Here is a 12,792-nt window from a genome sequence, read left to right as displayed (position 1 = left end):
CTGGTGCCTCCAGAGTGCTGGGACTAAAGATATGCAGCACCACACCCAGCCTGGCAGTTTTAAACACTACTGAGTTTCCCTCACTGGACTATGTGACTGTGACTGGTTATAAAAGTAAAGAAATAGGCAAGTGTTCTTCCTCATTGTATAAAAAGCAGAGTAGTAAACACACAAATATAATAACCATAATAAGGAAACAACCAAATATAAAAACACACAAATATACTGTAACAAAGAGAGTCAGTTCTTGGAGAAGGAACCATCACCACTGAAAACACAGGAATGGGCAGGAAAGTCAGTCACCTAACTGGAAGGGGAAGGGAAAAGCAAGTGCAAACCCTCAGAAGTAAAAGAAACTACCATGTGGAAGGGAAACAGAAATCTGTGGCTGAGATGAGGTCGAAGACTCAAGATTTGTTGTAGGCCGGGCCCAGATGTTGGAGTTTGGTTTGGGCCTGTTGTACTGAAGGCAACAGATGCCTTTGAATATTTTCACAGGGTGGTGACTTGACCAGATCTGGTTTGTTAAAGCTCACTTTGCTGAGCTCTGTGGAGGATGCCTTGTAAGTGTGGCTATCTGAGATGGGTGTCGTTCATGGAATAGAATGTGAGTGAAGATAAATGAATATGAGTGGACATGTGTTTAAGAAAGAATCCAGGGTTGGGGGTGTGGCTGGTAGTATGGCGCTTGTCTAGCAAGCACAAGTCCTTGATTGAATCCGCCAGCACCACATAAACGTGGTGAGGTGGCAAAATCTATAATCTCCGCATGCGGTGGTAGAGCAGACAGATCCAAAGGTTAAGGTCACTGGGCAAACGTGGTGCCTTATGCCTTTAATACCCATGCTTGGACGGCAAATACAGGAGGATCTCTGTGAGTTCAAAGTCAGCCTGGGGTACATAGAACAGAGAAGACCAAGAAAATCAATGAATCTCGGGCTCCAATGTATATTCACCACCCAGCCAGCTAACTAAGGTACAGAAGCAGCGAGGAAGAAGACAGACCAGCCCAATCTAGGCGCACGCCCACTGTGTGGTGGAGCAGAGTCGGCGCAGTAGAGGACATTCAAGCTTCAAAGCTTCCCGCCTGCTCACAACCTACACAAGCCCCCCCTAACCTCCTTGGCGGGTGACGCTAACTTTTTCCACATCCGGTCGTCCCTCGCTCGACCCCTTGTAACACGGAGCCCTCTCCCATACCGTTCCCGCCTCTTCCGTGTTTTGGTGCGCACGGGTTCCGCCAGACGCGGCGGTGATTGGCTGTTGGCCGACTCGAAAGCGGCGATTGGCTGTCGCTGGTTGTCTCTCAAACGCCTCCGGGTCTATGGTGTGAAGTGGGTGGGGCGCCGGGGGCTCCTGCCGGTGAGTGGGTCCGGCAGCTTTGGTGGCTTGGCGGCTAGGGCCTCTCCCTGGAGTCTGCGGAGGGCCAGGCTTCCCGGAGCGGCTTGGGAAGGCGTCCGAGCCGGCTCCGAGCCTCCGCGCTCTCGGTGTAGGGGTCGCTGCGGCTGGACTCGGCCAGCGCCACGCTTGACGCCGCTGATTCCGGGAAGCCCTCCAGGCTGGGCGCTCCGGGACGGTCTCCTTCCTCTTGGGAGTTCTAGCCATCCTCTGAAGCTTGGCTCGGGCCTCACCGCCTAGGTAAGCTTTCTCTGGGGGCCTGCCTACGGTCCTTTATTGTGTCCTGATCGTCCTGGTCGCACGCTTTGTTTTGGCTCCGCGTTCAGCCGTCAGGTCCTGTCTGCAGTCCTTGCTTAGGACCTGGGCCTTTCTTTTTCTGGATTACCGCTCAGAGTTCATTGATGCCGAGGACACTGTGTACTCTCTTGTTGAGGGGATGGGGTTTTACTGTGACTACTGATGAGATGTTAGAAACGTTAGGGATCCTGTGGGTGGGGTGCCACCTCCCACCCCCACCCCCAAACCAGCTCAGAAACGAGGGTACCTATAGCTAACTAGTAGTGTGTTAGGCTTACATGGTTAAGTACTTTAAGATTACAAAACTAAGGAGTTTGGTTCCATTTCCCTTCTCCATCCATTTGCCTGGTCCTTTCTCCGCATAGACATACCCACATACATGATGTGTAGTACATGGTAGCTTCTTTTTTGAGACAGTCTTTGTAGCTCTGACCGGCCTGAAACTCTCAAAGGCCAGCACCATCACCCCAAACCCCACCACTCTCTTTAAATGTGTGTGTGTGTGTGTGTGTGTGTGTGTGTGTGTGTGTGTGTGTGTGAGTGATGGCAGGGCACGCACACGTCAAGGTGTGTGGTATGCATGTGGAGAGTACAGCTTTGTGCAGTGACTCTTCCCATTATTATGGGGTTCCTGGGGTCAGACCCAGGTTGTCAGGCTAGGATAACAACTTGCATTTTTGTTTTCGTTTTTTTCCCACGGAGACACTCCCCGCCCCCCCATCTCTCTCTTTATCGAGACAGGGTTTCTCTGTGTAGTCCTGGCTCTCCGGGAACTCGCTCTGTAGACCAGGCTGGCCTCGAACTCACAGAGATCCGCCTGCCTCTGTCTCCAAGTGCTGAAACTGAAGGTGTGCTCCATCGCCGTCGCCGCAGCCCAGCTCCACTGAGCCATCTCACTGTTCCGTAGATCGGCCCTTTTAACATCCCTCCCAGAATTTTGGCATGAACTTTTAACTTTGTTCTAACCTTTTTTTTTTTTTTTTTTTTGGTCGGAGCGGAGGACCGAACCCAGGGCTCTACCACTGAGCCAAATCCCCAACCCCGTTCTCATCTTTATTTAACAAATATTTATTCTATTAAGAATATTTAACAAAGATAGACACTGAAGACAGAACATAAACAAATAGGGTTTCTACATTCAAGTGGAATCTTCATTTCCCCATTAAAGGAGTGGTGGGGTCAAGCATGGGGTAGGCAAAGCAAAGACAGATTGTCTGGCATTGAAAGTCTGGCAAGAGGTTAAATGATATAATCTAGTAAGGAATAGAAAGCTTCTGGATTGCCGGGTGGTGGTGGTGGTGGTGGTGGTGGCACGCCTTTAATCCCAGCACTCAGGAGGCAGAGCCAGGCAGATCTCTGTGAGTTCAAGGCCAGCCTGGACTACAGAGCAAGATCCAGGAAAGGCGCAAAGCTACACAGAGAAACCCCGTCTCAAAAGAAAAAAAAGAAGAAGAAGAAGAAGAAGAAGAAGAAGAAGAAGAAAGCTTCTGGATCATATGGAGGCTATATGCAATAAGATTATGAACCTGGGGCTCAGCCTAACCTTACCTACCATCATTAGATGGCTTGGATAAACTAATTCATCTTTGTCAGCTTCTAGTTATCCATTAGGTTTCATAGTGCCTACCTCATAGGGTAGTGTCACCAATTACATGATGCAAATAAAATGCTTATATGAGACTGGTGGCCAGTAAAGTGCTTGTTTCACAAACATCAGAAGGCCCTAGGTTTGGTCTCCAGAGCCCACATTAGAAAAAAGTTCAGTAGCAGGTAATGGTGACACAGGCATTTAATCCCAGTATTCAGGAAACAGGCAGACAGATCAAGGCCAGCCTCGCCTGCATAGTGAGTTTCAGGACAGCCAGAGGTATAAGATAGAGACCCTATCTTGTAAAAAGGTCAGTATTTATCTGTAATCCTATCTGGGAATAGAGACAGGAGGGTCCTTGGAGCTCACTGGCTGGCCAGTCTAGCCTACATGGTGAGCACCAGGCCAATAAGAAACCTTATAGTAAAAGCAAACAAACAAAACCCTCAGATGGTTGATTCTTGAGGAACAATAGAGCTTGCCCACACATACATGCTTAGTGCTTACTATGGCTAGGTCTGATGGGACAAACCTGTAATAATCCCAGCTACTGGGGAGTCTGAGGCAGAAGGATTGCTCCAGAGTTTAAGGCCAGCCTGGGCCACTTAGGAGACCCTGTCCCAAAATACTATGTGTAAGGTCCTAGGTTCACTCCTCAGTACCAAAAATACCCAAAACAACAACAAAATAGTAGGTTTTTAAAAACTTGTTTATTTTTATTTTATATGCAATGATACATGCATGTTTGTGTGAGGGTGTTGTATCTCCTGGAAGTGGAGTTTTGGACAGCAGTGAGCAACTATGCAGACACTGGGAATTGAACATGGGTCCTCTGGAAGAGCAGCCAGTGTTCTTAACCGCTGAGCCATCTCTCCTGACCCTTGAGATTTATTTTTACTTTAATGTGTATAGGTGTTTTGCCTGCAAGGATGTCTTCATCACATCCAGCAATGCCATAAGAGGACAGAAGAGGGTGTTGCATTCCTAGAACTAGAGGTACAGATGGTTTTGAGCAGCCACAGGGTGCTACGGATCTAACCCAGGTCCTCTGAAAGAGTAGTCAGGGCTCTAAACCACTGAGCCATCTCTCTCTCTCTCTTTTTTTTTTTTTCTTTTTTCTTTTTTTTTTTTTTTTTTTCCTTTGTGAGCCATCTCTCCAGGCCTAACAAAATAGTATTGTATTTGACATATAGTAAGTGTGAAGTTCAGAACAAGAAGTTTTGTTATCCCTATTTTTGCCAAGACCCACAACTCGTAGGTGGTAGCCCTCTCTTTGGAATTGAGCATTGGGAATATGCTCTGAAGCTATTTGAGAAAATGTCTGTTAAAGTGTTTAGCTTAGTGTTTGGCACGTAGTCAGTGTTGTCTCTTCCCAGGAAACCAGATAGCCTCCAGGGCTCGAGAAACTGCTGGTCCATTCTTACTGAAAAACCGCACAGGATACTGAAAATACCTGCCAGCTCTCAGCAGGCTGCCTGTCCACTCTTTGCCTCTGGCGGCACTGGAGCACCATCTTACAGCTCTGGACTTCTCCTTTCTTTAAGATAAAAGCCATGTCGCCTCCTGGAAAGATTCCCCGGAAAGAGAACCTGGGGCTCCAGTGTGAATGGGGGTCCTGCTCCTTTGTGTGTTCAGCCATGGAGGAGTTCTTTGAGCATGTCACTCAGCATCTGCAGCAGCACATGCATGGCTCCAAGGAGGAAGAAGAAGAAGAAGAAGAGGACCCACTAGGTAAGGGAACAGGAAAGCTCAAGCTCAGGTGAAAAATCTGACTCCTAAAAAGGAGGGCAGCTGGGGAAACAGGTTTATATTTTTAATTACGCTTTCTTCTTTGTTCATAAAGCATTGTGAAGTCATTTCTAGAGAATTCAGTCAACCAGGATGTAAAGAATGATTACCATTAGAAGCAGTTTGTGATTTTGTGTGTATATGTGTATGTGAGCACATGCATGCCATGGCTCAAATTTGGGGATCATAGGACAACTTGTAGGAGTCAGTTCTTCCTTCCGCTGTTGTAGGCCCCATGTCATCAGGCTTGACACTGGCTCTTTTACCTGCTAAACATCTTAGTGTGGGGGGGGGGGGGGAGTGGGGTTGAGACAGGGTTTCTCTGTGTAGCTTTGGAGCCTGTCCTGGAACTCACTTTGTAGACCAGGCTGGCCTTGAACTCACAGAGATCCCCCTGCCTCTGCCTCCCAAGTGCTGAAATTAAAGGTGTGTACCACCACTGCCCAGCTTGCTAGACCTTGTCCCTTAAACATTTTTTGGGGGGACATTTTTATTTGTTTATTTTGTATGTGTGTGTAATGTGTGAGCACACCATGGCATATGTGTAGAGGTCAGAGGACAGCTTGTGGGAGTCCATCCTTTTTTTCCACCATGTGGGTTCTGAGGATCAAACTCAGATTATTAGGCTTGGCAGTAAGTGCCTTTACCTGGTGAGCCACCTTGCTGCCTCTTTTCCCCATTTATTTGAGATAGGGACTCACTGGATTCTTGGCTGGTGTGAAATTCACTATATAGACCATACTTGCCTTGAATTCATAGAGATCTTAGTGTTGAAGTTAAAGGTATCCTGCTGCCTGTGCCTCCCAAGTACTGGGATAAAGGTGGGTGTCACCATGCCCTACCTCCCTTTTTTTTTCCTTCCTTCCTTCCCCCCCCCCCCATTTTTTCCTTTTTTTTTTTTTTTTTTTTTTTTTTTGTGGGTGTGGGTTTTTTGAGACAGGCTTTCTCTTGGTAGCCTCAGCTGTTCTGGACCTTGCTCGATAGATCAGGCTGGCTTCTAACTCACAAAGATCTGCCTACCTCTGCCTCCCAAGTGCTGAGATTAAAGGCATGGGCCTTTCCCTTTTTATTAACTTATTATTTATATTTTTTGTTTAGATTTATTTGTTTTGTTTTACGTGTCTAAATGTTTTGCCCTCGTGTGTATGTGTACCATGAGTGTGCCTGGTGCCTGCAGAGGTAGAAGAGGATGTTGAATTCCCTTGAACTTGGTTGTAAGCCATCACGTGGGAACCAAAAGCTGGTCCTCTGCAAGAGCACCAAGTACAGTTAACACTTGAGCCATCTCCTTCCCTGTTTATGTCTGAGACAGATCTCAGTAATCCAGACTAACTTCCTCCACCGAAGTCCTCCCAAATGCTGGGATTACTAACATGAGCCACCACACAGGGTTTGGAGCACATTTATAGTGTAACTGCACATCATAGCTAAGAGAGTAATTGAGCAGCTTTGTTCAGTGTACTCTGAAACGCTCCTCTCTTTCTGTTTACTCCTTTTTTCTTCATCTTTTTTTAAAATTTATAATTTATTTAAATTTATTTTATGTGCACTGGTGTGAAGGTGTCAGATCCTTTGGCACTGGAGTTACAGACAGTTGTGAGCTGCCATGTAGGTGCTGGGAATTGAACTTGGGTTCTTTGGAAGAGCAGTCAGTGCTCTTAACCACTGAGCCATCTCTCCAGCCCTCCTTTTTTCTTCTTTTTGATAGAATCTCATGTAGCCCTGACTGACCTAAACTTGTTATATATCAGGAAGTCCTGATCCTGCTGAGATTCTGGGATTGCCATAGTTGTATACCAGACCTGTTTTCAAGGTCAAATAATACACAAAAGTGAAATTAAGGGATGGTTTTACTTTCTGAAGTTTCAGCTTTTCAAAATAAGCAAATTCCTGTCAAACATTGAAAATGTGGTGCTTAGTTAGAGGTGCTGGAGTCACAGGAAGTGGATTGAACTAAATAGTGGCCTGTCTGGAAATAAGCAGTTAGAAGGTAAAAGAGAACTGGAAAACCTGTGTTGGCAGGCCCTATCTTCCTCAGGGACCGGGAGAAACTGAGCAGAGGCTGTGGACTTGCTAAGGATACCCTGACTTGTTCTTCCTGGGTCTCTGACTCCCAAGGTCTTAATCTCAGCCTAGACTACACCTCTCTTACATCCACTCTTAATGCAGGACTCTTTCTAACTTCAGTCAGCTTTGCTACTTCTGTTTAACACTTCGTTTGTGGCAGGGTCTTACTCTCTAGCCCTGGTTGGCCTCGAGATCATGGCAGTTGGCCAGCCTAATGCCCTTGAGTACTGGCCTTATAGATCAGAGCCAGCACACCTAGCTCTGCAATACTTGTCTGCTGCCATGGACCTTACCCCATATCCGTTGCCACTAGTTGGAGTTTTGTAGATGTGTTTACTTAATCTTCTCCGACTGAAAGCCATGTGAGGACAAGGACTGGGACCCCTGACACCTGATGCAGCTGAAAGTCATTAGCATGGTTACATACTGAATGAACTGGTAACTTGGTCAGAGTCCTGCTTAATGTCTGAGATGGAAAGTAAACTGAGCCTTGGGAAGTGTGAGACCATTCTTCTAACCCTTTCTGCAGAGGAAGAGTTCTCCTGCTTGTGGCAGGGGTGTGGCTTTTGCCCTCTGGACAGCTCTGCCGACCTCATCCGCCACGTCTACTTTCACTGCTACCACACCAAGCTGAAACAGTGGGGGCTGCAAGCCTTGCAAAGCCAAGCTGACCTCAGCCCCTGCATCCTGGACTTCCAGAGCCGGAACGTCATCCCTGACATCCCTGACCATTTCCTGTGTCTGTGGGAACATTGTGAGGTCAGCAGACAGTGCCAGAAACGGGTAGAAGGAGGCTGGGGACCTGGACTCGATCTTTCTGGGGTACCTTATAGTTTTGAGACTCCTGTAGTGTCCCCCTCTGTTCTGGTATAACTGCTTTATCTTAAAACTCTCCCGTTCCCACAAGTGAGTTAGAGAGAGAGCAAGAAGCCCCTTTGATATGGGTGAGAGTCCCTAAACACTCTTGATCCTCACCTGAGTTGTCCTGCACAGAGCACCTTCGACAACCCTGAGTGGTTCTATCGGCACGTGGATGCGCACAGCCTGTGCTGTGAATACCAAGCAGTCAGCAAGGACAACCATGTGGTGCTGTGTGGCTGGAGAGGTAGGACCACCCGTCTGCTCTGGCCTCTGGTTGATACTCTGGAGGGGTTACGGGTCTAGAGGAGCCAGGGATGGGACCAGTCCTGCAAGACAAAGCAGGCTACTGGCTGGAGAACTTGGTACCAGAGCCAAATTGTTGGGGAAGAGGATTTAGGGATAGAACATGATCAGATCTTCCTTCCCAGGCTGTACCTGTACCTTCAAGGACCGGTGTAAGCTCCGAGAACATCTCCGCAGCCACACCCAGGAGAAGGTGGTGGCCTGCCCCACCTGTGGGGGCATGTTTGCCAACAACACCAAGTTCTTAGATCACATCCGGCGCCAGACCTCACTGGACCGTAAGCAGTTGGAAAGAAGAGGGAGAGTGTGGGCTATCCTACTGAAAATGAAGATGAGTGTGTTCACAGGGGAGGTGGCTGCTGCGGAGATGTGTACCCTGGTCCTCCTCTCCTTTGGGATCAGGCGCCTCCTAGATTTCTCTTAGACACAAACACACTTACTGTTTGTGGTATCAGTCAGTCATCTCAGGAATCCTCACAACAGCCCCATGAGGCAGGCTTCTTAGTCCCCTTTTACAGATGAGGAAACTGAGGCTCAGAGAGGTTAAGTCACTTTCCTGAGATCACACAGCTAGTAAGTGGTAAAGCTGGGCTTCTAACTCAGGTCTGGACTCCACATCCCATCCGTAGCTTCCCTTCGCCCCTTGGGTGGTCGGGTCCCTCTGTCTGGGATGGTCCCCTCTCCTCTGCCCCCCCTTTCTTCAGTCGCCCTTTGTTCTGCGCTCCCCCAGAGCAGCGTTTCCAGTGCTCTCACTGTTCCAAGAGATTTGCCACAGAGAGGCTGTTGCGGGACCACATGCGGAATCATGGTGAGTGGCCTGCACCCAGCCTCCTTGCCCTCTCTTCGGGGTCCTGTGAGTCCACAGATCATAGCTTCTTCTCTGCTCCTCAGTGAATCACTATAAATGCCCTTTGTGTGACATGACCTGCCCACTGCCTTCCTCCCTCCGAAATCACATGCGCTTTCGACACAGTGATGACCGGCCCTTTAAATGTGATTGTTGTGACTACAGGTAAGGGGACCCGGGGGTCAAAATGTAGGGCTCAAGTTTCAGGGTTCCCTATGCTCTTCAACCCCTCCTGATTTCTCCTGGCAGCTGCAAGAACCTGATTGACCTCCGGAAGCACCTGGACACCCACAGCACGGAGTCAGCCTACAGGTGTGAGTTCGAGAACTGCAGCTTCAGTGCTCGGTCCCTCAGCTCTGTCAAGTCCCATCACCGCAAAGTACATGAGGTGTGTGGCTGCGGAGCGACTGGGCCGCTGGGCGACTGGGCCGTGGGGCGACTGGGCCGTGGGGCGAGGGCTCTCAGGAGTGGGAGTGAAGAGCTTACCTCACTGCCTTCTCCTGTCCTCATAGGGAGACTCAGAGCCAAGGTACAAATGTCATGTCTGTGACAAGTGCTTCACACGTGGCAACAACCTCACTGTGCACCTTCGCAAGAAGCACCAGTTCAAGTGGCCCTCAGGACACCCGCGTTTTCGGTATGTCTGCATCTCTCCGCACAGACGCATAGGCTTGCCTTGGTTTTGTTTAGTGTGTGTGTGTGTGTGTGTGTGTGTGTGTGTGTGTGTGTGTGTGTGACTGCCAGTGCTCCTCTGGAGGTTGAGACATGCTTGTGGAGTTGTTTCTCTCCTTGGGTGGGTTCCAGATACTGAACTCCGGTCGTAAGGTGTGCATGGCAAGCATTTCACACTCTGAGCCATGTGACAGATTTTTTAACAGGGAAGAAAAACGACTTTGAATTTTATGGTACTTTGATGCCTACCGTCTATTTTTAGACTCAACCTTAAAAATAGTGGTGGGGAGCCAGGTGGTGGTGGTGTACACCTCTAATCCCAGCTTGGAGGCAGAGCCAGGCGGATCTCTGTGAGTTTGAGGCCAGCCTGGTCTACAGAGTGAGGTCCAGGACAGGCACCAAAGCTACACAGAGAAACCCTGTCTCAAAAAAACAAAAACAAAAAAAATAGTGGTGGAGCAAAGATTGGTTTTTATTTATTTTTGTTCTTGTTCTGGAACTCTTTGTAGACCAGGTTGGCCTTGAACTCACTGAGATCTGCCTGCTTCTGCCTCTTGAGTGCTAGGATTGATTAATGGTGTGCTACCATGCTCTTATTTATTTGTTTTGTTTTGTTTTTCAAGACAGGGTCTCTCTGTGTAGCTTTGGAGCCTGTCCTGGACTAGCTCTTTAGACCAGGCTGGCCTCGAACTCACAGAGATCTACCTGCCTCTGCCTCCCGAGTGCTGGGATTACAGGCGTGCGCCACCACCGCCGCTGCTCTTGTTTGTTTTTGAGACAGGATCTCCACATAGCCCTGGCTGGCCTTGAACTCACAGAGATCCACCTGTCTCTGTCTCTAATGGATTATAGGCATGTGCCACCATGCAAGGCTGTGACTTTTCTAATGAAAGCTTGGTTTCAGATTCAACAAATAACACCAAAAGTTCTGCAGCCAGAGCGAGAATCAAGGCTAAGGGCCCTGACTTTCAGCTCCATGGCCTTCTCATGCACTTTGACACTCTGCCCTATTACAAAGCCAGTCAGTCAGTGTCTATTGGGTTGGGCGTCTGCATTAATTTTTCCATTTTGAGGCCTCTCCTGACCCTTTCTTCTACATACTCCATTAGAAACCTTTTCTTCATCTTCAGCTCCGTCACATAGACTCCTGAGACTTCTTCCAGCTCGCATGCTTGTGTCTCGCCCTCTGTCTCCAGTCCGTCTCTTCACCCTCTCCTGGTCTGCTGCCTTCTCCTCCTCCAGGTACAAGGAGCATGAGGACGGTTACATGCGGCTCCAGCTCGTGCGCTATGAGAGCGTGGAGCTGACGCAGCAGCTTCTCCAGCAGCTCCGCCAGGGCTCGGATCCAGGAGGGGCACTGAGTGAGAGCAGCCTGCAAGGCATCGTTCTGGAAACAGTGCTAGGGGGGCCAGGACCTGAGGAAGAGACAGAAGAGGAAGATAGGGATGAGGGGACAGCCATCTCGGCTTCTCAGGACAACCCCAGTTCTGCCATCCATATGGTCAATCAGACAGACAGCCAAGGCCAGCGAGAAATTGTCTACTATGTGCTGTCTGAAGCCCCAGGAGAGCCCCCACCAGTCTCTGAACTATCCTCCAGAGAGATGGAAAAGCTTCAAGGAATACCTGAGCAGCCAGAGGTTCAGATGGTATGAGGCTGGAGAGCCTGACCACTCCTCCAGATCCTGGAGTTTGAGGCAGGCAGGCAGCAGTGCCCCTGATGGGCAGCTTTGTTTTTGGATGCCTTTAGAAGTGGTGCTGAGGACAGTGTGTTCCCTCTGACTCTGGCAGCAGCATTGTAAAGACTCTGAGTAATCCCCTCCCCCACTGTTCTTTGTGGGGGCCTGAGGATTTGGACTCATTGAAGAAACCCGACATGTATGTTCTCAGTAGAGGAGCTGTTACCAGGTTGACACACACTCCCTTGGCATGCTGGACAGTGAGTAAAATTCGTCCACATCCATTCCTATCTTTAGGGGTCCGTTGGCCCAGGGATGATGAGCTCCTTATGGGAGCCGCTTTCTCACGCTAAGTTAAGCTTTGAGGCCAGGTACCATTTCTCTCAAGGTTTCCTTTCACATTCTGGGGACTCTGGGTTATCTTCAGGGACAAGATTGGAGACACTGTATATGTATGACAGTTGTTTTTTGGTAATAAAAAAACCACTTGGGGTTGTTACTTATTTCTCAAATTTGGTGGCAGTTAGCTAGGTAACAGAGATACAACTGTCTAGAAGTGGGGCTGATAATAAATAGGCTTGCCCCTTTACTGCCCAAGATGGTTTCTTTAACTGTCATGTACCCATTGTGGAGTCTGTCCATTGCTTTCAGGGCATCTACCAGCATTGTGGAAGGTGGCCTTAAGTACTTGTCCGTGAGTGAATACTGGCAATGTCACAGAAGGGAGATGAAGGACAGGACTACTCCTCAGTCCTAATTAGAACTCTGTGCCGCTTGGGGTTCTGGGACTGCACAGGAATCTGTAGAGGTGGGTTGGGAGGTCACTTAGAGAATGCCGAGTACTCAAGGGCCAGGAATCAAGCGAGAAAATGTGTCTAATACATTTTCCTAGAGAGTGGATCTATTTTCATTGAATTAAAAAATTCTTATGTATATTGCACATATATGTTCATTTTATTTTATGTCTATGAGGGTTTTGCCTGCTTGTAAGTATATCTTTGGCCCATGGAGGTCAAAAGGGGGTGACTGATCCTCTGGAACTGAAGTTACAGACAGCCGTGAACTACCATGTGGGTGCTAGGAACTGAATCCGAGTTTTTGCAAGAGCAATAAGTAATATTAACTGCTTAGCCATCTCTCCAACCTCTGCCATTGGAGTCTTAGAGAAGTTGAAACTCCTCAAAATAAGAACCTTTTTTTTTTTTTTTTTAAGTTTAAATTGGCTGGGCATGATGTCACACTCCTTTAATCCCAGCAGGCAGAGGCAGGTGGATCTCTGCGTTCAAAACCAGC

At 48.4% G+C, this 12,792-nt stretch overlaps 1 protein-coding gene across 1 annotated transcript; it reads left to right on the top strand.

Moving 5' to 3' along the window:
- Positions 1-1,333: 1,333 nt before the first annotated feature.
- On the top strand, positions 1,334-12,547 carry LOC118588020 (histone H4 transcription factor). The gene is made up of 10 exons (XM_036194292.1): positions 1,334-1,638; positions 4,828-5,014; positions 7,668-7,897; positions 8,132-8,243; positions 8,428-8,580; positions 9,033-9,110; positions 9,194-9,314; positions 9,399-9,537; positions 9,662-9,786; positions 11,064-12,547. The coding sequence occupies exons 2-10, from the start codon at positions 4,837-4,839 to the stop codon at positions 11,473-11,475; spliced, it is 1,548 nt and encodes a 515-aa protein (XP_036050185.1). The 5' UTR covers positions 1,334-1,638; positions 4,828-4,836; the 3' UTR covers positions 11,476-12,547.
- Positions 12,548-12,792: the final 245 nt, after the last annotated feature.

Source organism: Onychomys torridus, chromosome 7 (genome assembly GCF_903995425.1).
Source record: "Onychomys torridus chromosome 7, mOncTor1.1, whole genome shotgun sequence".
Lineage (NCBI taxonomy): Eukaryota > Metazoa > Chordata > Mammalia > Rodentia > Cricetidae > Onychomys > Onychomys torridus.
The sequence above is the reverse complement of the archived record's forward strand: the minus strand, read 5'-3'. Positions and strand labels throughout refer to the sequence as shown.